This window comes from Triturus cristatus, chromosome 5_1, assembly GCF_964204655.1.
Source record: "Triturus cristatus chromosome 5_1, aTriCri1.1, whole genome shotgun sequence".
NCBI classification, from domain to species: domain Eukaryota; kingdom Metazoa; phylum Chordata; class Amphibia; order Caudata; family Salamandridae; genus Triturus; species Triturus cristatus.
Window position 1 is genome coordinate 605102298 of NC_140587.1, and position 22445 is coordinate 605124742.

Here is a 22445-nt window from a genome sequence, read left to right on the forward strand (position 1 = left end):
ATTACTGTGTGCTGCAGGGGTCAATATTGAGTCCCACACTCTTTAATATCGACCTGCAACCCCTCGCGGTGGGAGCAAAAAGCAAAGGGTTGACATTAGTATCTTACACTGATGACAACCAACTGGTTATCTCCTTTTCCAAGGAATGCAAAAATAACATCTTTAAATTTAAGGAGGACATGCTGGCTATTGCTGATTGGATGACAGCAAACTGCTTGCAGTTAAATGCCAGCAATTCCGAAATGCTACTGTTTGGGAGTGACAGTAATTTGTGGTGGAGCAATGATGGCCAGATGAGTTGAAGCTTGCACCCCTGCCTAAGGAGGCAGTGAATGATTTGGGAATATGGATTGACAGTGGGCTATCCTTAGAAACCCAAACAAAAGTGGTCGCGGGGCTTGTTTGGGTTTTTCGAGGACTAAAGCCCCTTTTAGGTTTCTTTGACTCGCAAACTCGACAGACCATTAGCGAAGCCACAATTTTATCCAGACTGGACTACGGTAATTCCCTTTACCTTGGCGCTGATAAATCTGGGATCCAGTGCCTACAAAGGGTACAAAATGCAGCAACACGCACTCTTTTTGCTCTCCCAAAATCTTGCTCCAACGTGTACCTGGGTAGCGCTGGGACGCCCCCTCTCTGGGACAGCAAAGCACTATATACATCCTTTAACTTAACTTGTTACTGAAAACTCAAGCCTGGAGGAGGACATGCAAAGTATGACTGTAGGCGCTCAGTGAGAATTGTGTGACACTGCCGTCCTGTGCTTTGAATCCCTAAGGCACAAAGTCTTACCCCTACATCTGCATGCTGGTGCTGAGCTGGGGCAGGTAAGAAATATGGGAGACTTTGTTGGTTTTGTTGACGACCAGGCGGAAGAATTATTCCGCATACTGTCTGGAACTGCTTTTCATCTTGTTGCTGGATATATAAATGTATAAGGCGTGAGACCCTGATGGGTGAGTAGTCGCGCTATACAAGCCACTTGATTGATTAATTGATTGGTTAATTGAATATTTGATTTTTCCCCTCATCTTTTGATCTTTTTTGCTGTGTGGAATTCCTACATGGTATGGAAAAACATATTTATTGGACCATTCTTCCCTCCTGTATATTAACAGTTTTACTTTTTCAAGGTGTATTTCATTTGTTCAGTCTTTGACATCAATATTGACTTCTCCCAGCTCCTGGTACTGGAAGGGTAGCCAGGAGAGGAAAGAACCCTCAGTTGTTGCAGGGTTCCTACAGGATCCAAGCAAACTCTCACATGGTAAATATGTGGTAAAGTGAAGACATTCTATGAAAGCGTACAATATATATTCATGAAGATAGAAAACGAAACAGCTTTTGTTTTCAGTTTAAGTGCTATGATTTTATTTAGAATTCAATTACCACAAACTCCAGCTTCCAGTTATATACTGATACGTGATTATTATAAGTAAGGATTCATCATTTCCAATAATTAAAATATCAGAATGTGGCCCTTCTGGCAAAAGCTGATTTGGTGCTTATCCTGGAAAATCAAGGTTGTCATTTGCTTTGCACACAAACGCAATGGTTGTGCTGCATGTCCCGTCATTCCATCTTCCAGGTTCTGTGAAAGATACAAAAGACATAATATATTTCATTCTTTTTCCAGGATGCCATGTAACTAAAGACAAAATTTAAGTTTAAACATCAGACGACATTCGCTCCAGAAATTGACAAATCTTCTTGTTGATGTTTGTATAAGATGTTTGCATTACCTACCCTGTATTTCCTCTCACATTGCTTTTATCATGAGTTTTTAACTTCATTTACGCATAGTCTAAAGTTCTCAATATGTCCCTGTATAAGTGCCCAGTCACTAATTATGCCTCCAGCCCTTGAGCTGACCTGCTGTCATTGATGAAGTGGTAGTCTAGGGGTAGCCTGGCATCGGACAGGCTAGTCACCTGATTCTAGGGCCTATCAAATGGTACCCACTAAACCAATACTTCACAAGCAAATACTGATGCTTCTTTCTATAGTTTGCACCTTCAGTATATTTGATTTCTCAAAAGTAGTCCATGCTGCTAAAACCTTGTACAAAAAGTTTGACCTTGACTTAAAACTTCACATTGTTGCCTCTCCTTTCTCTTTAAATGAACTTCTCAATACTTTCCATCCTCTGCATGCCTCCTCTTTTTTAATACAGCCAAATGTAAGTCATATGCATGTGTGTATTAGTCTCTAGTATTGTATTACCTTAAATTGCTTCCTACCTCATCTAAAAAAAACGAATTTGGTCCTTTTTGAAAGTCATATCCTGCAACCTAGCAATACCTAATCACTGTAGTTCATCTACTAATTCCACCAGCCATCTGCATGAACTCACATACCCCACACTAATGTTCACACCTAATTCCTACCAAAATGAATGCACCAAAAAGACACTGGAGTAAATGCCCATAATGGCTTCATTAAGAGCACAAGACTGATCCCAATGACACCAATAACCGCGAGCGTTGGATTCCAGACCGGCTTCCTCCTGAAGTACAGCACTTCTGTACCTCATCAGGAGTGGTAAGTACTATATAACTACAATTAAAATACAATACATGTGCAAATTGCTCAATAGATTAATACATTTGCAAATTGAGGAGGATTATGCCTAATGGTATTTGTAAGATCAAGTTTAAAAATACCAAGATGCAAATTACCCTTGCTCCCTAAGTGCTTGACATACTTTTGCATTCAAAATTCAGATGTTAGCAAAATATGGCGAACAACGCATATACTAGTATTCATTAGGCCTGGGAGGAACTCGTAGAGTTTTGCTCTGCCGAATTCTCCAGAATTACACAAAAATTCAGCGGGATTCCACAGCTGGACAGAGTGGGGCATTTGGTGCTATGGAATGCTGATGGTACTCTCTACTAACTTTGGAACAATGAAAGACTTAAATTCCTAATAAGGATTTCGAATTACACTATTTTACACAATGTACAAATCAAAATTACAAATGGATACCCACTGATGGCCGAGAGCAAGAAGGACGACCCATGGGCACTGCTGCCTCTAGTACTGCTGCTCTGCACCATGGTGCGGTCAAACATAGAGCAGTTCTGGCCTGAGCTGGTTGTTGTCAGGTGCCACTCTGACATGTGACTGAGCCTCCCCTAGACCTGCGGGACTTTGCCTGATACCTGTCTGGAAGGAAGTCTTCGGCATTCAGAACAGGCTAATCTGTGGACCTTAAAGCCGGATGAGAACCATACTTGTGGGGGACATTCCTGTGCCTAGGAGTGTTGGATATCAGAGCCCAATGTGCTCCTCACAGATAGTCAGTGCCCTCAAGGAGCTGTGCAATGCCCATGGGCAGCTAGCGTGGCATTTCAGGTGGGTATGGACCGACCAACAGCATTGTAGTGAGTTGGCAGTAAAAGAAACTGGCTGGGGCCCCCAGGGGCCTCCCCTCCCTCCAGGGGCACGGGGTGTGGTAGCTGCATGTTCGGTGTGCATGAGCTTCAGATCTAAGCACTGGCTCACGAGAAGCCCTGTAAGTGACACTGGCTGCATTGGTTGCCATGACAACTGTTTGGCAGCAACTGGTCCCCGTCATTTCACTCATGGCCATGTGTGATCTGGGAACCCTCTCTGCAGGAGGGTCGCCAGTCCTTCAGAAAACCCTGGTCTCTGATCATCATCTGGATTTTGTGATGTGCAGACTTCTTGATGCCCCCACCTCTCCCACACTCCCACACCCACCTGTAAAGCATCCTCCCTGGCAGCACCAACAGCTCACATACTGGGTAGGAGGGGATAGGCAGCCAGGGGCACACTTAATGGGTGAAGCTGGCACCTACCTCACCCTAGATAGCGCTTGCCTCATCCTAGCTATTCCTAGCTAGCACCAGCCTTGTCCAAGGTAGCATCCCCCTTAACCTAGCTGGCATTAGCCTTATCCTTGCTAGCACCTGCACAATGAAATGATTGTAATGACACCCAACAACTGCACACAAAGGTGTGTTGTTTTAAAGGCACCAGAACCCCCACTCTTCCATGGATGTGATTACCTTCAAACACTGCAACTACCCATGGGGGAATTCCTTTCCACTTCTCAAGTAAGAAGAGAGTTAGAGGAAATAGAAAGAGAAAGAAAGAGAAAATGTAAAAGAGAGAACGTGGGAGGACAGGAGAGAAAGTGTTCGAGAGACCGGAAAACAAAGAAAGAGAGAGAGGCTGGATTGAGAGAGCAAGTGACAAAGACTCGCAGTGCTGCATAAGTTTGCCGGTGAAGTGGCAGAATGTATTAGTTCATTAGTAGTTAAAAGAGTAACATGGAATTACTAAATTCCCCCACTTCCACCGGTGAAATTAAAAATTTCACCCATCGCTAGTATTGATGTACATTTTGCATGTGTGCTATTTTGAACATGTGGTTACCACAAGCTCAATGTGAGTTATATGTTCCAACACAAATTACAAGCAATTTAATTTTATTTTTCAGTAGGTAATAGCTCTAATATGGGGCAAATACCAGACAGATAACTTCACGGTCTAAATGACCATGTAAGTGTTAAGAAATTGAAGTGTTCTTACAAGTCAACAAATACATGTGATAGTGTAGAAATGAGTCCATGGATGCATGTTTGTAGCAAAAGATGATGGTAACTTGATAATGATACACACCTCAACTATGCAGATAATACACATGTGCGGAATCTGGTGCCTAGAGCCACAGTGGCCAGCACTTGCCAAAGGTAGGGCCACTGCACTCGATCAAATGCTTTTTCTGCATCGATCGAAAGGAGGAGCGCTGGTGTGTGAGAGAGGGACACATTGTCAATGATATGCATCAGTTGTTTGATGTTGTCACTACAGCTTCATTCTGGAATAAACCTGATTTGGTCTGGGTCAATAAAGCCCTGTATATAGGGATTGAGATGTGCGGTCAGTATACTTGTGAAGAGAAGAGCTTGGCATATATGTTAAGCAAGGATATCGGGCGGTAGGAAAGGCATCTTGTCTGATACTCCCAGGCATCGCAATCACTGTGATTAGACCCTCTCGCACCCGTCTCCCTAAATTAGTTGCCTAAGGGTTCCAGCAGTGGCGCTAGTTGGGTGCCAAAGTCTGTGTAAAAAATCTGCTGTGAACCCATCTATGCTGGACACCATACCCATCTGTTGTCGGACAATGGTGGCAAGTACCTCGCCCACCTGTATATCTGCCTTTTCGGAGTGTGCTTCTGCCATAGGGAGATGTACAGTGTACGCGGAGAAGAGATATGAGGATGTCAAATCAAAACAAATATACTTTATTTAGACAATTAAGTCCATTAAAGTGCCAAGTGCCACAAAAAGATTAAAATAAGGATCAATACATAATATGAACATGTGGCCCGTGGGTCCATTGATTCTGCGGTGTAGAGGTCAATATAAAAATGTTCGAATGCTTGTTCTATGTCATGGTCAGTGTGGGCTACAGAGCCTGTTTGAGTATACTTCCCCTGAAGTCTATGGTTGTGTGCCTCTGCTCGGAGCTTACGTGCAAAGAGTTGTCCCGCCTTATTACCTCTGCTGCAAAATCTCTGTTTAGTGTGAGGAGGGCTAACTCAGCTCAGTCCATGTCAAGAGCCCTGAATTGTTTACGGGCCAGGATCAAATGGCGGTGCACTCTATGGTGCTGGTTCGATTATGTGCCTCCTCGATTTCTTGCACCTGGTTTTCCAGGGCAGTCCGCTTGTCCTTCCTAGTCCCGTTCCGCTTAGTCGATATGGCTATGAAGGAACCTTGATCCACTGCCTTTAAGATGTGCCATAGTATTGCGATTGGAGTGTTGGGGGAGTTGTATGCCTGAAAGTGGTGGCAAATCATCTCATTCACTTCTTTGATTTTAGTGCTTGAGGCGTCATGTTTTATAGGCGGTTGTGCCCTATGAGTGTGTAACAGCAGCATAATGGGAGCATGGTCCAGAAGGGCAGAGTCACTGATATCAATGACAACATTTGCTGCCCCAAGGCGGGAGGATAGCAAAGAGTAGTCTATGCAGGGCACGTATAACATAGGTGGGGTACAGAAAAGATAGAGTACTCTCTTGTTGTGGGGTGGTGAACCTAACCAGACATCTATGAGGCCCACCTCTCAAACGGCAACTCCTCCAAGTTCATAACTGTACCTGTCTTTGGGTCGATCTTTCAAGTTCAGCATTAAAGACCAGATTAAAGTCTCTCCATATTTTAATGTCTGAATCTGGGGATGTTGGATCTTGATTAAGGGGCCGGAAGAGAAAACGTTCCTGTTGTTCATTAGGTATGTAAATCATAGCAATCATAAAGGTGTATGTTAAGAGGGTAAGTCGTAACACCCGGCGTCAGCCCGTAACTTCGGCTTGGGTCTGCAGCACCTGTCCATGGAACTTGGAAGAGAGGAGTATAGCCACACCTGCTTTTTTATTGGGGCCTGATGAAAATTATTGTTAGTTAAACGAGCATGATTTTAGCTGTCTCCAGTCTTTCAGTAGAGGTGCATTTCTTGTTGGAGGCATATGTCGCAGCCCATTTCCCTAAGCATCGACAAAGGGCTTGTCGTTTATTGGGGACATGAAGACTCCTGACATCTGAAACTGAGTATTTAAAGCATAGAGGGTGGCATTTAGGTTTGGCTGTGTGGAACTGGCATGGGTAGTGAACATCACTGGCTGGCATGGGGAGGAACTGATAGTGCAGCAGACTGTCAAGTAACTGTGCAGATCACCAAAGGGGATGGGTAGGAAAGGTTGGGGGTAACTAACAGAATAGTACCCATCATAGGGGCCTGTGACATGGTGTAAGGGGGGTTGTGTCTGAGAATATGAGAGGTTCTTATGCCTAAGCTGAGGGAAGGGCTTCCCTTACCCGTCTGTGTGTTTTGTAAAAATGACTGCGGTCCCAAGTGCAAGTCATATTGGGAGGAGAGAAACCGTCTACGCAGTATTGCATCCAATTTGGAGAGACTCATCAGCAAATTCTCCATTCTTAATATCATCACAATTTGCACATCACACATCAATTATTAAAAACATCATTGCAGATTTAAAAACAATTAATTAATACAAAATTCTAATTCTTTAAAAATTCTATCACAAGTCCTCATTTTTAATTTTGTTGTTATTGGTTATATCTTCTTAATCTGCAATGAGTCTCTCCAAATAGGACATGCAATACAGAGTGGAATTATTTAATACACTAAGAGTCCAGGCAAATACTGTCTGTTTATGTAGGTTTTTATGAATGTTCAAATGTATGTCCATATATTTATATTTTGTAAGAGATTTTAAATATTCATTTGATTAAATCATTTTGAATAAGAATAGAAGACAGGTGTTAACTGGTAATATTGACTATTGTGGCACAATATTGTAAGCTTTTCAGTGCATACTTTTAGGATTACTATTGGACATTTACAGGTTTCTAGCACAAAAGGGAATTTGTTTTGCCTAATTGTTTTACCTCCCCTGTGCCTTTTGGCTAAAGATGGTGACTCTCCTGTATTTAAAATTTTTTTTTTTTAAAGAAATGTTTTTCTAAAACAGAACGAAAGTGAAAGAATCCTTAGATTCAGTTAGATATAGTAGAAATGGAACATAAATCAATGGATGTTGATGAGAGACAGAGAGCAGGGGGTTAGCACAAAATAAAAAAGCAGGAGAAATCACAGGAGGGAATGGTGACTGTGACTGAAGGGCAAATGTAAGGAACTGAAGACAATTAGTGTAAGTGAGAAGAGAATAATTAAAGTAGGCTATGTGGATGAGAAGAAATGTGGAAGAGCCAGAGTGCCCAATAGACCATTCCAACATTGAACCAAGTTACATACCAGCATCAGCTTTAGGTACTAAGGGGCTTAATAATGAGCCCTTTGCACCGCCGGTGCGGCACTTTTTGTGATGCACCGGCAGCGTAAAATGTGCGCCACACTGTGACATATTTACAAAGTGATGCTTCTAAGCAGATGCATCCCTTTGTAAACCCCTGTGCTATATTATACCTGCTTCAGGTATAATGTATGCAGGGTAGGCATTCCCTCGCATAAAAGGCTTGTAGAAGTGTTGCAGTGAAATCTATGAGGTTTCACTGTGATGCTTCTAGGATGCTAGAGTATCGAATCTTTGTGCTTGCCTCACAGCAGGTGTAAGACTAACAAATGCCCGTTAGGACACATTGCTGGAGTTGCATCTGTTTTCAGACACACCCCACCAATGTGCCACTTTTGCGCCTACAGATACATCAGGAATACTGACGTATCTGTAAATCGTTGTGATATGTAGTGCTGTACGGTAAATAAGGTGCATCCAAGGTGTTACAAGGAGGGCGCGCTGAAAAGTGTTGCATCGCTATTTTCATGCAGCGATGCAAACATTTTCATAAATGCGGCCCTAAATGGAATAATGTCCATGGAATTGGCTCCTGTGGGCCTGGGTGGGGCAGCGTCTATTTATAAGTGTGAGGGGGCTGCATATTAGAGCAGATGCTATTTGGTGTAAAAATAATGAGAGAATCACAGTTAGATGGCTTTATAACATTCTGAATTGGACAAAATGAGCTGTTTTCTATGTGAATAAAATATGATCATTTGTTGTTATAACATATTGACCCTGATCGTAAATAGCCCATTAAATTGCAACCCTTGCGCAAACACCTTTTTGTACACGGATGGCAATTACGATGCATATCACACCAGGGAACTACCAGATGCAAAAAAGATTGCACCCTTTGTTACACTGCTGCAGCTCAAACCTGTCAGAATATGACAATGGACACAGGGCCAGTATGTACTGGGACATGCAGTTTTTTCTGCAGTGGGCACCATAAGTTGCATGTTACTCTCCGAAAATAGAGACTATGCATTAACTATTGCATCCAATAAATCCTGAACGACTTGTTTCGGATTTTTATCAAATTCAATAATTGTCACATTTGTCAGGGCCGACTTGTAAAATCTGGAATTCAGCTTCGATAATGTGGTGATGTGATTAGGCAACACAGTGTTCAAGACTTCAGCACTCTCTCAACTTTGCTGCGCTCAGAATGGAAACAGCTGCTTCAAAGGACCCTCCTGCAATGGCTCTGTTCAGTCTTGCTCCACTCAGTTTTGCCAGGTGGCCAGTAGGGCTCCACAAAGTGCCAAATGAGTGTCAATGGTAAACATGAAGGTGTACCTATGGATTCATGAGAGCATTGGATACACCAGGAGAGTAGAAGCTGTGTAGTGGAGGCCTCGCTGCATAGTGATAAGGGGACCAAGGTGGCATTGACAATACTATCTGTAGAAGGCTATTTATCTAGTATTATTGCTGACATCCAGCATTGTTTCAATCCACATCTGGTGCTCCAGTTAGGTGCACAGCTGACTGACACCATATGGTTCAGTGTCAGGTGACACTCATCCAATGGCGGCCGGTACATTTTGGAGGGAGGGGGTGGACGACACACACACACACGCACAAACACATTCATTCAAAACACTTTCCCAAATATTCATACATGCACGCACGCACGCACCAAACAATTTAAAAATAAAACACACTTACCTTCAGCCAGCTCTTCGCTGCCTTGGCGATTCAGAATGCTTGAGACTGCTGCCATCCCTCATTGGCTGGCCTAAGGTCAGCCAATGAGGGAAGGCAGCAGTCCCAACATCATCACAGAGTGGGATGGGGTCAGTGAGACACTACTGACCCCACCCCACTCTGTGAGGAAGTTTCACTTATTGACACTCTATCCTGGGCACTTCAGGGCTTAAAACTGAAGTGCCCAGGTGCGAGACAACCAGTGACACTACCCCTCATCACTGAGGGGAGGGCCTCAGCAACCTTTGCAGAGCTGAGAACGTCGCGCCCACCAGAGCTGTGACGTTCTCAGCCCAGCAAAGTTCAGTTCAGGCAGCCAGGAGCCTGCGTTAAATGCGCATGTCTGGCTCCTGCCAGCCTGAACTGAAAGTGAAAAGTATCTTTCAGGCTGACCTTTGTTCAGCCTGGCAGACACTGTTCACGAGGGATGAAAGGCAGAGGGGCGTGGCCCCTCTGCCCATAGGGACCGCACACACCCATTCTTGTGCATTTCTTCGCCTTCTCCACTTCTGTAAAGAAATCTAGACCAGCACTTTCTGGGGGTTGTGAGGGAGTTGTGAGGAGACAGACATTGAGACAACAGTTACAGTGTGCTGCAAAATCCAAAAGGAAGGAAACCTGGCCAGGCAAGGGAGACCTTAGTTAGAACTTTTGGAAATAAACCATGCAACCAGCAATAAAGCGCAAACATCCAGCTTGACAGAACGTACACTACACATCAAGCTGAATCAGCTCCTAAATAGTAGATAGACAGTATACAGAACTATAATCTGGGCAGTTACTGAGTGCTAATCTTTAGGAGTTTTCACTTACTTCCAAAGTTGAATACCACACAGGGCTCCCGCCGACCTGAGTTGTTGGGTTCTCCGCTATACCATGCCTGGAAGTTCCACTGAGAGCCATCCGTCCACATGAAGGTCCGATCCTGCAGACAAAGGAGATTGAATACACACATTTACTGGAATAAGATATGTATTTGTACTTATTTAGGGATGTCCTTCTGTGGTAAATAAAATAAATATTACCTGACTGAATTTCGTACGGAGTCTTAAAATAAAGTAAAATAGCTCAAAATAACAAGAGGCAGAATCCGTGGTATAAGAGGTTCTCTAATGGGCTTTATTCCATTCAAAATGGCCGACTCGAGTGGCGGCCTTCAGGTTCCGTCACCACGAGGGTTCAGGAAGTGAAGTACAATAATTTATTGATAGACATGTATTTTTATAATAAGTACATTACAATGAAACGAATGTAAAAGGCGTAACATTTGATAAGAAAAATGACGTGACAGTGACATAATCGAAACTAGGCGTAATAAGGAATAAAAGAAACATGATTGGTTAGGATTATCAGACATAGGTGGATCTATAAGATAATACTTGGCATAGATGCGCGCGCAGCAGCATGACGTGTAATTGACGTGCAACTAGGGGGTGAAGGGGACTTGACATTTAGCTCTACATGTGGAGACGAGAAGTCTGGGGTCAAGTCATCCTAATCCCAAATCATATCTAACATCCTATGTTTAAAGAACTATGTTATCCACAAGGAAGAACTCTCGGACAGAATCTATTCTATACTGACTGTGTGCGTGTACAAGCGTCTAAGTGTCTATATGAGATGCGAGGGGCAGAAAACTTTCCATGGCAACAGGACTATGAATCACTTGCAGGAGGACGGGAAGGCTGAGTCCTTTGCTTGTGAGCTAAAGGAAATGTTTACCTAAATCACTAGGCAGGAATGCATCGGCTGAGGGGGAAAATAGATAATTCGAAGGTGAAATACAACTTCTTGGCAGACAAGCGAAAACTGGCCGAGGCAGGCACCGTTAGCTGCACAGGGAGTAGGACAAAGTTCATGGATACAGATGCGAGCTCAAGCTGAAGCTGTCAGAGGCTGGGAGCAGGGAAAGGCTTTGAGGACAGAATCGGGCCTACTCGCCTGAATTGTAAAAATGGAGTAACTTAGCCATGTAAAGTCGGTGGCCTTTCATACCTAGGAATCGAATATCCAGCCCATTGATGGCGGATCTGACAGAGAACATGTTGACGGTAGACACACATATGTTTGCGTCTTAGAAACTGGAACTGGAGGGAACATACATGTACTTGTAACATGCATATAGAACCGTTGGGGTCCAAGATAGGGGACATAACTGACCAGGAAAATCCACATTTCCACATTCCCTCCTTGTCCCCTTCTTGCCCTTCAAGAGATATCAATCTTCATCATTCCATCGATTTGCTCATGGAGCATCATTTCTTCTTCTTTCTTCTTCCGGGATCTTGAGCCAAAACCTTGATGTGGAATACACGATGTGGCACACAGACCACAAATCGCTGGTCCACATTGCAGGCATAGACAACAACTGAAGAGCATAAGAAGGCCAATACCTAGGAAAGATAGAACTCTCCATCCCCAGGCTGATATCACATTCCAAAACCACCCGGACCACGTCCAAGTGCCTGGATTTTCGTGTATCTGGCTTACAATCTTATGAAGGCGTGTTATAGCTTTATATACAGATGGCGAATTTTCTGGTATGAATATGCAGCAGCTGGATCCGATGACCCTGCAAGCTCCGCCCCTATCGGCCAGGATGACGTCAAGGACAAGACGATTCTGGAGAACAACAATTCTCATCACTGATTGTTCCTCTGTCAGATTGCCTAGGGCGGCTATAGTCTCGTTTACTACAGCTTCAAGAGTCTTGGTGAGTCTGCGTATCAGCTTACTATTTGATATTGTACCTATATAGGGAAAGATACCTTTATTGAAATCTACATACTTGTCCCATGCCGTCTCAGTATAATCGACAACTGGGAGATCTCTTCGCTCTCTATTGTGTACTAAATGAACATTTCGATAATAATCAGGGGGAGCTAGGAAAACAGGTGGCAGAAGGAATGCTATATAACAGGTACCATCCCAATCTAGAGGCAGACGCATATATGCCGTCTGACCACATATAAAGTAAGAATGGCGAGAAGCTCTAAATGAAGATTTGCCTTGATCACTATATTCTACTGTAGTAACGCATTGGCTATGGCCCATATGTATGGAACCAACTTTTCTCACACATAATTCACCCTTAACTGGAAATACTGACATAGTGGGCAGAATTAGTTCAACTTCGGATTTGACATTCAAAATCATAAGATTAGGCGTAAAATTACCTAATTTATACACTTCATTTTCTAAATCAGTTCCTGTTCTACTGGGGTGACCCTCCTTATTAGGGTGACAGACTTTGAATAAAACTAGATTCAGATTTCCCCATATCCAATGTTGTTGATAAACTGCTGTGTCTGGGTCTATGGAATTTAATAAACTAAACCATGCTCCACAGGAGCCATTGCGTGTAAATGGATGTGGAAAGAAAGGCAGAACTCCTTTGTTATTCTGATAGGGAGGGAGTCGGCCACACACCCAACAATTGGTGGCATTACTAGTCTGATGGGAATGATGTAACATACTAATGAATGTGTTATTGCGCAGCGCAAGTCTATAGGACAACTCATGTGGCGGTAGGTCACTAAAAGAATGTTCATCAGTTATATTGAGAACACGTTTAGAAACAGGATAATACATATGCAACAATATACTTGCAATAACTATTAAAAAACTCAAGGAAAACAAAATTAATAAAGTCACAATACAGTGGTTACGCAGTAATTTACAATAAGCATGTCGTTTCATTATGATTCTGGACTCTACATCATTCAGACCTAAGGGATACATGTCGGGACAGATTCAACCGCTTCACCTTGGAGAGGACTTAAACAATCAAATCGTCCGACAGTTTAGATCTGGACCTGAGTTTTTGTTTATAGAGTTCGGTGCTACTGGCCTCAGCCAAAGGTAGCTTTGAGTCAATGGGGGAAGACACACGGGAAGTACTGTTTGTGTCAGGAGGAAGTCCATGAAATTTTTTTATATGGGTGGAATGCACCCATCCTTTCCGTCCTTCGATCTTCACAGCTGTTCTGGTCGTCAGCAGGACCTGCTTAGGCAACTTCCACCTAGGATCCAATTGGCTTTTCCTATCAAAATTCCGAACCAGGACAAAGTCCCCGGGGACCACGTCATGGGGTTTCACCTCAGTGTTGTCAGGAAAAGCTGCGACCACCTGTGAACGAGAAGATTGTAGTGCAGACATCAAGGAAGCCAGGTAATCTGTCAGCATATTACAGTCAACATCAGTTATTTTACGGGGTATAGGCGTCCCCCACATATTCGGTGGTCTACCAAAGATCACCTCATACGGGGATAGCCCTGTTCGAGAGTGTGCTACCATTCTCATGTAGAATAGCGCAACTGGTAAGGCTACTATCCAGTCCACACCTTTTTCCTGACATATTTTAGACAATCTGATTTTTAAAAGTTGATTATGTCGTTCCACGAGACCTGCTGCCTCGGGGTGTCGGACACAGTGGAATTTCCACTGATATCCCAACAAAAGTGAGACATGTTTCATTAATTCGGATGAGAAAGGCTGGCCGTTGTCTGAATATACAACACGTGGTAAACCGTACCGTGGGAAGAATTCTCGAACTAGCTGCTTGGCAGTAGTCGGGGCAGTGTAATCTGATACGGGATACGCCTCTGTCCAACGGGAGAGAGCGCAGACAACTACGAGGACATATTTGAATCCTCGACAACGTTCCATCTGAATATAATCCATCTGGAGGACTTCAAAAGGATGGTCAGGAGGCTGAAATCCACCCTGCTCTACGGGAACACTCTTTCCTGGATTAAACTGACAACATATCATACAGGTACGAACTTTTTGTTTAGCTGCTGCTCGTAAATGTTTGTTGAACCAAATGTGCTGAATGCTGTCTAGCATAGCCTTCTCTCCTAAATGTGCTGGACTGTGAACTGTAGCTATAATGGCTTGAACCATGGAATCAGGGAGAAACCATACAGATTTCTCCTTCGTCATCCATCCTTGATCTGTCTGGATCCCTCCTAATTCCGTCCACTTCTTTATTTCTTCTGCTGTGGCATGTGTCTGTATGTCAATTACGTCAAGTGTGGGATCCTTAATTGCCATACACTGTGTTGGGGTCTGAACTATTGGCTTTGTCATGTCTAATGTGCGATTCTGAGCAGTCTGTTTAGCTGTTCTGTCAGCTAAATCATTGCCTTGAGAAATGGTATCAGTAACCTTCGTGTGTGCTTTACATTTCATAATTGATATAGCAGTGGGTAGATGTATTGCGTCTAACAAGGCATGAATGAGGGGTCCGTGCTGAATGTGGGCACCATGGGAAGTTAAATAACCTCTCTCTCGCCATAGTACGCCGAAGTCGTGTACAACTCCGAATGCATAACGTGAGTCAGTGTATACATTAACTTTCTTATTTGTGGCTTGAATACAGGCTTGTGTTAGAGCAATAAGTTCTGCTGCTTGGGCTGACAATGAATCTATACAATTTGACTCAATAAGTTCAGTGTCTGTTGTGACTGCATACGCGGCCACTAAATCTCCTGTATTTGTTCTCATGCACGATCCGTCTACATACACGTCAGGTCTGGATCTAACAATGGAACGTCTGTCAAGTCTTGTCTAGGTTTCGTCTTTATTTCAATGATTTCAACACAATCATGAGCTAGTGGGTCTGTTCCAATTACAGGTAATAGTGTAGCAGGATTCAATGTATTACACCGTCGGATCTCTATGTGTGGTTGAAACAATGTCAGTTCATAACCAGTAAGTCTTGCTATGGTCAAGTGTTGTGTTTGTGTTCGGTTCACAAGAACCTCTACTGCATGTGGTACTTGTACTGTCAATGGGTGTCCTAAAACTATGGCATCGCTTTGTCTGATTGCTAAAGCTGTCGCTGCCACTGATTTCAGGCATGCCTGAAATCCCTCTAAAGAAGACATGTTTGCAGTTACAATATTAAAAGAGAATGAAGCAACATGAGCCTATTGGCTGTTTATAAAAGTTAAACTTATCTTAATGTGGCCCCATTGCTCCCCTACAAGGCTCAATCATTGCACCAAATTAAGGGAATATGGTTCTATTTAGCAGTGAATTCAGAACCTGCGTTCTATCCTAGCAAACCCCATGCTGCCCTCAGACAGAGTGGTGAATGTTTAATCTGTTACTTATAAAGGGCTTGCCCACAAAGGACCTCTGCCAATGTCTCTTCATAAGTGAGTATGTTGGAGTGAAATGGAAGATAGAGATGGTATTTGGAGAGAAGGCACTAGAAATAAAATAGAGACATGGGCTGGAAGGACACAAGGTAGAATTTTCTACTGCTAAGTGCAAATAACTGGAATATATCCCAAGCAAAAATAAATGAAAGAAGGAAGGTCAAGACATGACGGTCTGCAAGACTTCCAGCAATATGTTTCTGAGAATCACCTGACCATAATGGTGACCACTTTGGGGAATTTTCATCAAACAGTTGCGTTGCCCTTGCGCCACGTAACAGGGCACAAGAGCGATGCAACTCTTTTTGTTTCTTGTCTTTAAAGCAACTTTTATTTATCATTGCCCAATCTGTTGTATCAAACATCTTCAGTAAGGTCCTGGCTTTTTAGTCAACAGTGGACAGAAAAGTTAAACTACATGTCCCAGTATGGGGTTTTATATTGGATAAGAAATGTCAGAACTGGCTGAAAATATTGCACATTATAGGGCTACTTTTGGAAAGCAGCTCACATGTCTTGGCACGATTTAATGTTGCTCTACAGCCATCAGCTCAGGTCCCACTCCCTGGCCTTGACATGTGTGGACCCGGCTACAGAACGTAAATGAAACCATCTAGGTAATCAAATTCAGCAATTCAGCTATGTTTGTACCTTATGCTACAGTTCATATTTGCATTTTTTAGAAGATATGTTTTCCCACCGCTTGTGCTCACATCACCAATCCTGTAGACTGTTGACATCATGGTTACACATTTGTTTAACAATGATCAAATTACAAGGGCCCTAATACCCTTCCATTAATGGTACTTTCCAGCAGTTTTAAGCTCTTCTTTTCCCATTGCTCAAATGGGTGTAATTTCTGATATTTATATTTGTTTCCCTCGTGTTTATTGCTTAGTTTTGCTTGCGAGAAAGTGTCACTCATAGTCGTTGAATGTCACTCATTATGGCACTGAAATTATGAAAATGTCACACATGAGCAATCCGAAACCTTGGTAGCTATGCAGTGGAACAGAGTAAGTTGGCAGGTCAGTTGCTCACGACGCTTTTTACAGATCAGAAGTTGCTTTCATTACAGAAAAGGCTGGAGACCCCTGGCACCATCCCATTTCAAGATTTTAAATGAGTTGTTCTCTTTCAAGCCACAATATGGCAATGTTTGACAATTCTGATTCACATTCAGACCGCTATCTGTGCTTTTCACCTCTTGCCAAAAATGTTATTTTGGGTTATCTAGCTCACTCCGATAGATCTCGAGGAAAATACAATTTGTAGGTCTCGCCTACGCAGCGCGCATGCACTGCTTAGGAAAGCGACCTCTTGAAATCGATTCAACTTTGCAGGCAAAAACGTGCACGCGTTGCACTGCTTTCAATGCAACACGTGCACGTCGGGCGATTCCCTTGCGGGAGCGAGTGAGCCCATGTGTTATCAATTATCGCGCTCGTTCCCGCAAGGGAAACGCTGCCTGCTCTCGGCCGCACTCCCCTCCACCCCCTACTTGCCGGGCGCGCACGCTTGTTGCTTTTGTCTGGGTTGAAATTCCTACCTCATCAGGCTAGTTGTTAGTTCCAGTGATTGCTGTGTTTGTGCCAGGCTCACTGCAGTATGGGTTTCCTGCCTAATCCAATACCTATTCCCCTCTGCCGATATCCCCCCCGCCACTTAACTTCTGAAACTCCATCCCTTCCAACGGAGGTTACTTCCTTTTGTTTTCTTTTAGAGCTGCTCCCTTTCTATCGAGCTGATACCTTCAAATCTTTTCGTGGTTCTGGGGGTGAGATGACTGCTGTTGAGTTAGACAAATCCCTCTTCTTCCATCCATATGCACTGCCACCACTGTCTGCTGCCCATGGCTAAACTCACGCTGTCCAAGATCGCAGCCTTTATGACATGTCGTCATGTGCTGTAGCGCACTGCTTGTTGTGCCGAAGGGTGACCAGCACACTGGCTTCTGATCTGGGAAAAGAAGCTGCGCGATGCCTACCCAAGTGTGTTACTAACAGCCTGCAGATGTGCTCAGTGATAACCATTTAACATGGTTTTCCTGCTCTCTGCTAACTCGCTGTTCTGATTTCTCACAGATGTGAAGCTCACTCTCATTCGGAAGAAAAAGCCGACTGCAGCTAAAAAAGGGGTATGTGTTTTGGGAACCACTGCAGGCTTACAACTGTTGATTTGTGTTTTTTCAGATCACATACTGTGAAACAGTCCACTGCTAGGCTTTTGCTGCTTCCAGGCTAAGGGTCAGTTACCTAAATGAAAAGTAGAACAGTAGTTTGCCAAGTAATCTAAACCAGAGGAGGTTGAAATGTCCTTCCACAGTTTGTCAGGTCCCTCTGCAGAGTTTTGTCTTGAGTCCAAAAGACAGTGATCAACTTGCAAGGTGCTGCCCATGACATTTTAAAGATGCAGTAAAGTGCTCTCTCTTGCTGTCAGGCCCTGTTATCCTGTTCTTGGATTCTTAATACATTGCACCGTTCTGGAACTTACGCTGCTTGTTTCTTTCAGTCAAACCAAGTTAACACAACAGATTACAAAGATTTATAAAACAAAAGCTCAGAAGTGAATGCATGTCTGCTAGCGTGGAGCAATCTTCTAATTCTAAGGTGCATAGCTACAAGCCATTGTAGGTAAATAATGTCCGGTTAGTGCAGCCCAGTTATAACAAGCCTTGGCAATGCCAGTTGGTCTTGCTTATAACAGAAAGTGCCTCTTTAGTCATTGATAAGTTAAGGCATTGAATAAGACATTATACATGCGCTGTTACTCAGCCTTGCAGTCCAACTTCCATTGATCGTATTTGCAATAAAATGACATATACGCTCAGCAGGCAAACATACTTGATATACATCATAAAATTAAATATAGCAGTATGCAAAAACCTTGCAGTGATATTGCACTTAGCGTATCGTATTTTTAAAGTTCCAACATACAAGCCATGTTTAACATGCTTTGGTATAGCCAATAGGTCTCGCCTTTGGGACCTCATAAGTGTTTAGCCATGTCACAGGATATTGTGCTGCATAACTAACCACTTATAAGGTCCCAAAGGCAAGACCTATTGGCTATGCCAATGCTTGTTAATCTTGTTTTCAATTTAGTGCCGATTTTTGTCATATTTGGCTTTTTTTTTTATTTCAAATGCTTTATTACGTTTTCAACAATATACAAAAATAACCAAAAATAACAAGTTTGGAGAAATGTACAACTTGAATATCTGTGCTAAAGTAAAAAATTATCATTGCATACAATTTTGCAATCTACTAAAATCAATATTCCAAACCATGTAAACCAAAGATAGAAAGATGAAAAAAACCAAGAGAGAAGAAAAAAGAAGAAAGAAGAAAAAAAAGAAGAAGAAAGACAAAAGAAAAAGAAATAGAGAAGAAAGCTAGATAATAAGCAACAAGAGAAACCTATATTGAGGTACTGATAGCATTAGTATACAAATGTTGGAAAGTTCACTGTAAATACAAAAAATAACGACAAACATAGCATCAAATATTATAAATGTAACATTACCGAGAATACAACCGAAGTATGCATGATCACGGAGGTTTGTGTATATTAAAGTCAATGTCCAAGGAGTTCCACAATCATCTAAACGAGGGTTCCACAGAGAGTTCTGTAGTGCAATATTGTTTCCCCCCTAAGGTGAGTAACCCAGCTCATCCATCCTTTATATGAAGTCTTGTGAATGTCTTTCCAAATATTAAGTACCATCTTCACTGCTGAAGTAAAAGGTCCAAAAGGGCTTTGTGCTTCTCAGTACACAAATCAGCCATTAAAAAAACAGTAGCTAGTATAGAAAACTATCTTTTAGCTCACATTTGAATATTTTGGAAAGAAAACCAAAAACCTTTTCCCAAAAGGACGACACAGTCTTACAATGTAAAATAAGATGGGCTAAGTCACCAGTTTTCTCTTTACAATTCCAAACACAATGGATCATCACGAATACCCAGAGAATGTAGTCAAGCTGGGTTCAAAATGCCTTGTACTAAAGCCAGTATTTAGTTTGAGATAATACTGGGGATATTTTCTTGCTTGTTATCGAAATTCACACTTGTGGCCATGAAGAGTCAGGTATTGGGTCAGTAGAGTGTGAATCCCAAAAAGTGACAAGATTATCATTGAGTTTAGAGATATGTGATACTTGGTGGCCTAATTTATTGATCTGTGCTACAAACATTGGTAAGGATGGGGGCACATTATGGAATTTGGCTTTAGTTATTGCCGCTCTTACTTTTAAAAAATTATAAAATTTGATGTTGTCTAACTTATAATTGGTTTGAAGATCTACAAACGTCACTGGATACAAAGAGTGTTCCATCTGATAAGGGAAGAAGATACCCTGTTTGATCCAATCATCATATTTAAACATTTGCCTTTGTATAATACTCTACGATTAAGCCATAGAGACTCCATCTTAGAACCTTACGTCTAAGGGGCATATTATCAAGACAGGCGATAAAATTATCGCCGCTTTAGCGGCAGAAAACTGCCGCTAAAACGGCGATAATGGGCTTGATAATATGCTCTATGGAATTCCAATTGAAGCCCATGTTAGACATCCTTCACATCTAACATGGCCTTCAATTGGAATTCCATAGAGTATATTATCAAGCCCATTATCGCCGCTTTAGCGGCAATTCTCTGCCGCTAAAGCAGCGATAATTGTATCGCCTGTCTTGATAATATGCCCCTAATTTCTTATCTATCATCAGAAGTGCCATTATTGTATTTTTCAAAATAGATTTAAATCTGTTTGGGTAAAGCTGGTTAAAGGTAAGTAATGTCAGAGGATTGAGATTATCAAGAATGGATTTTTCTACATCTAACCACACCGGGTTATAATGAGCAGGAGGTGAAATCCAATAGGATCCTTGCTTTGCAAGAAACGCTAATTGGTACAATTTAAAATCCGTTAGATTTACACCACCCAAGGATTTGTTAAGTATCAATTTTTTTATGCCAATTCGAGCTTTTTTGCCGCGCCATAGAAACTTTGTTAGGAGGATGTCTAGTTTATGGTGAAAGTCCTCCGTCAACAGAAGAGGGAGCATTTTTAAAAGATAATTAACCAAAGGTGGGATCATCATTTTTATAGTTTCTACCCTTCCCCACCATGTTATAAATTTTGGTGACCAAGAATCCAAAAGTTTTGTGATTTTTTCCAAAGTTACCTTCTCGTTGTGATGCAGGGTATCAATGATATTGCAACCAAATTCATTCTCTAAATATTTTATATATCCCGATTGCCAAGCCAATCACGAATTACCTAAAACGTCTCTGGTGCAATGCACATTCAGGGGTTTCACTTCTGATTTGTCTCGATTAAGTTTGTAGCCTGAATGTACGGAATATTCTGCAATTGTAGCCATCAAGGCAGCAATTGAAGGACCCAGATTTTCAGTCATAATTAGGATATCATCCGCATAGGCAGGTAATTTACCTGAATATCTTTTAAAGCCTACCCCTTTTATATCGGAATTCAACTTAATATCTTGAATTAATGGTTCCATTGCCATCAAGAACAGAGATGGAGACAAGGAGCAACCTTGTCTAGTGCCTTGCTGAAGAGTAAAACACTCAGAGAGAGATCCATTAATCGCAGTAAGAGCTGATGGCGCTAACTAAAGGGACATTACTGTTTTTATTTATGAATCTCCCAAATTAAAAGTATCCATACATTGTTTTGAAAAGAGACTCTATCAAAGGCCTTTTCTGCATTTAAAGTAATAGCAATAGCCGGATCTGGTTTAAACACAACATTTTCTAAAACATGACACAACAATCGGCTGTTGTCGTTAGACATGCTACTTTTAAGGAAACCTACTTGAGAGTTTCTTATTAAATATGGCAGAACAATGTTAAGCCTTGTAGCTAAGATTTTTCAATAGATTTTACAATCAACATTTATGAGAGATATTGGTCTATAGTTCACCGGGAGCAGGGGATTTTCCCCTTCTTTAGGTATGGTAACTATATTGGCTTCTGTCATGGAGTCTGTAGTTCGCCCTTCACTTGCTATGTTATTAAAAACTCTCAGCATGGTTGTAGTTGGACTGAGAAGGTTTTATAGAATATGGCAGTAAAACCGTCTGGTCCCAGAGCTTTATTAACTTTCAAGCTTTTTATGGAATTCGTAACTTACTCTGCAATGATTGTTTTCCCTAGCTCTAGTTTGTCTTGTTCAGTCAATTGGGGTAATCTAAGTCTATTCAAGTATTGTGTGCAGTTCTCTGAGTTAAGTTCCTTGCCTTTTTTATATAAATCTTCGTAGAAAGATTTAAAGGTGTTTAGTATGTCTTTCCGTTTTGTGTGCACATGATTGCTGACGTCCTTGATGGACGAGATAACATTCTGATTCTGTGTATGCTTAAAATATGAGGCAAGTAATTTACCCGCCTTATTAGCTTCACAAAGATTAAGGGCTTTGAATTTATTTACCCATACACCTGCCCGTTCGCTTAGAATTTTGTTATATTCATATTTCTTTTGTGTTAATGATGCGAGGATAGAATTAACATTTAATGAATTGGCATTGGAAGACTCCAGGATTTTGATTTTGAGCTCTAATTGAACTAATTCAGCATTAATGTGTTTGTTTATTTTCGTTTTAATTTCAATAAATATTCCCCTAATGGTGGCTTTTTCAAAGCATCACATAGGGTGTTGACGTTAGTGTCCGCAGTGTT

The 22445-nt window shown here is 42.0% G+C and overlaps 1 protein-coding gene across 2 annotated transcripts in view; it reads right to left on the reverse strand.

Annotated features, from left to right (window-relative positions):
• Positions 1–1345: 1345 nt before the first annotated feature.
• LOC146831259 (lectin-like) overlaps positions 1346–22445 on the reverse strand; it is a 50854-nt gene continuing 29754 nt past the window's right edge. Inside the window, exons 5-6 of one of the 2 annotated variants that reach the window (XM_085604125.1) lie at positions 10387–10498; positions 1346–1594 (exon numbers count right to left, since the gene is read on the reverse strand). In XM_085604125.1, coding sequence (XP_085460251.1) covers positions 1509–1594; positions 10387–10498 — 198 coding nt within the window. In that variant the 3' untranslated portion in view covers positions 1346–1508. Of the gene's footprint in view, positions 1595–10386; positions 10499–13223; positions 13703–22445 lie in introns of those variants that run through there. The other variant, XM_085604123.1, reaches the window with a different exon arrangement.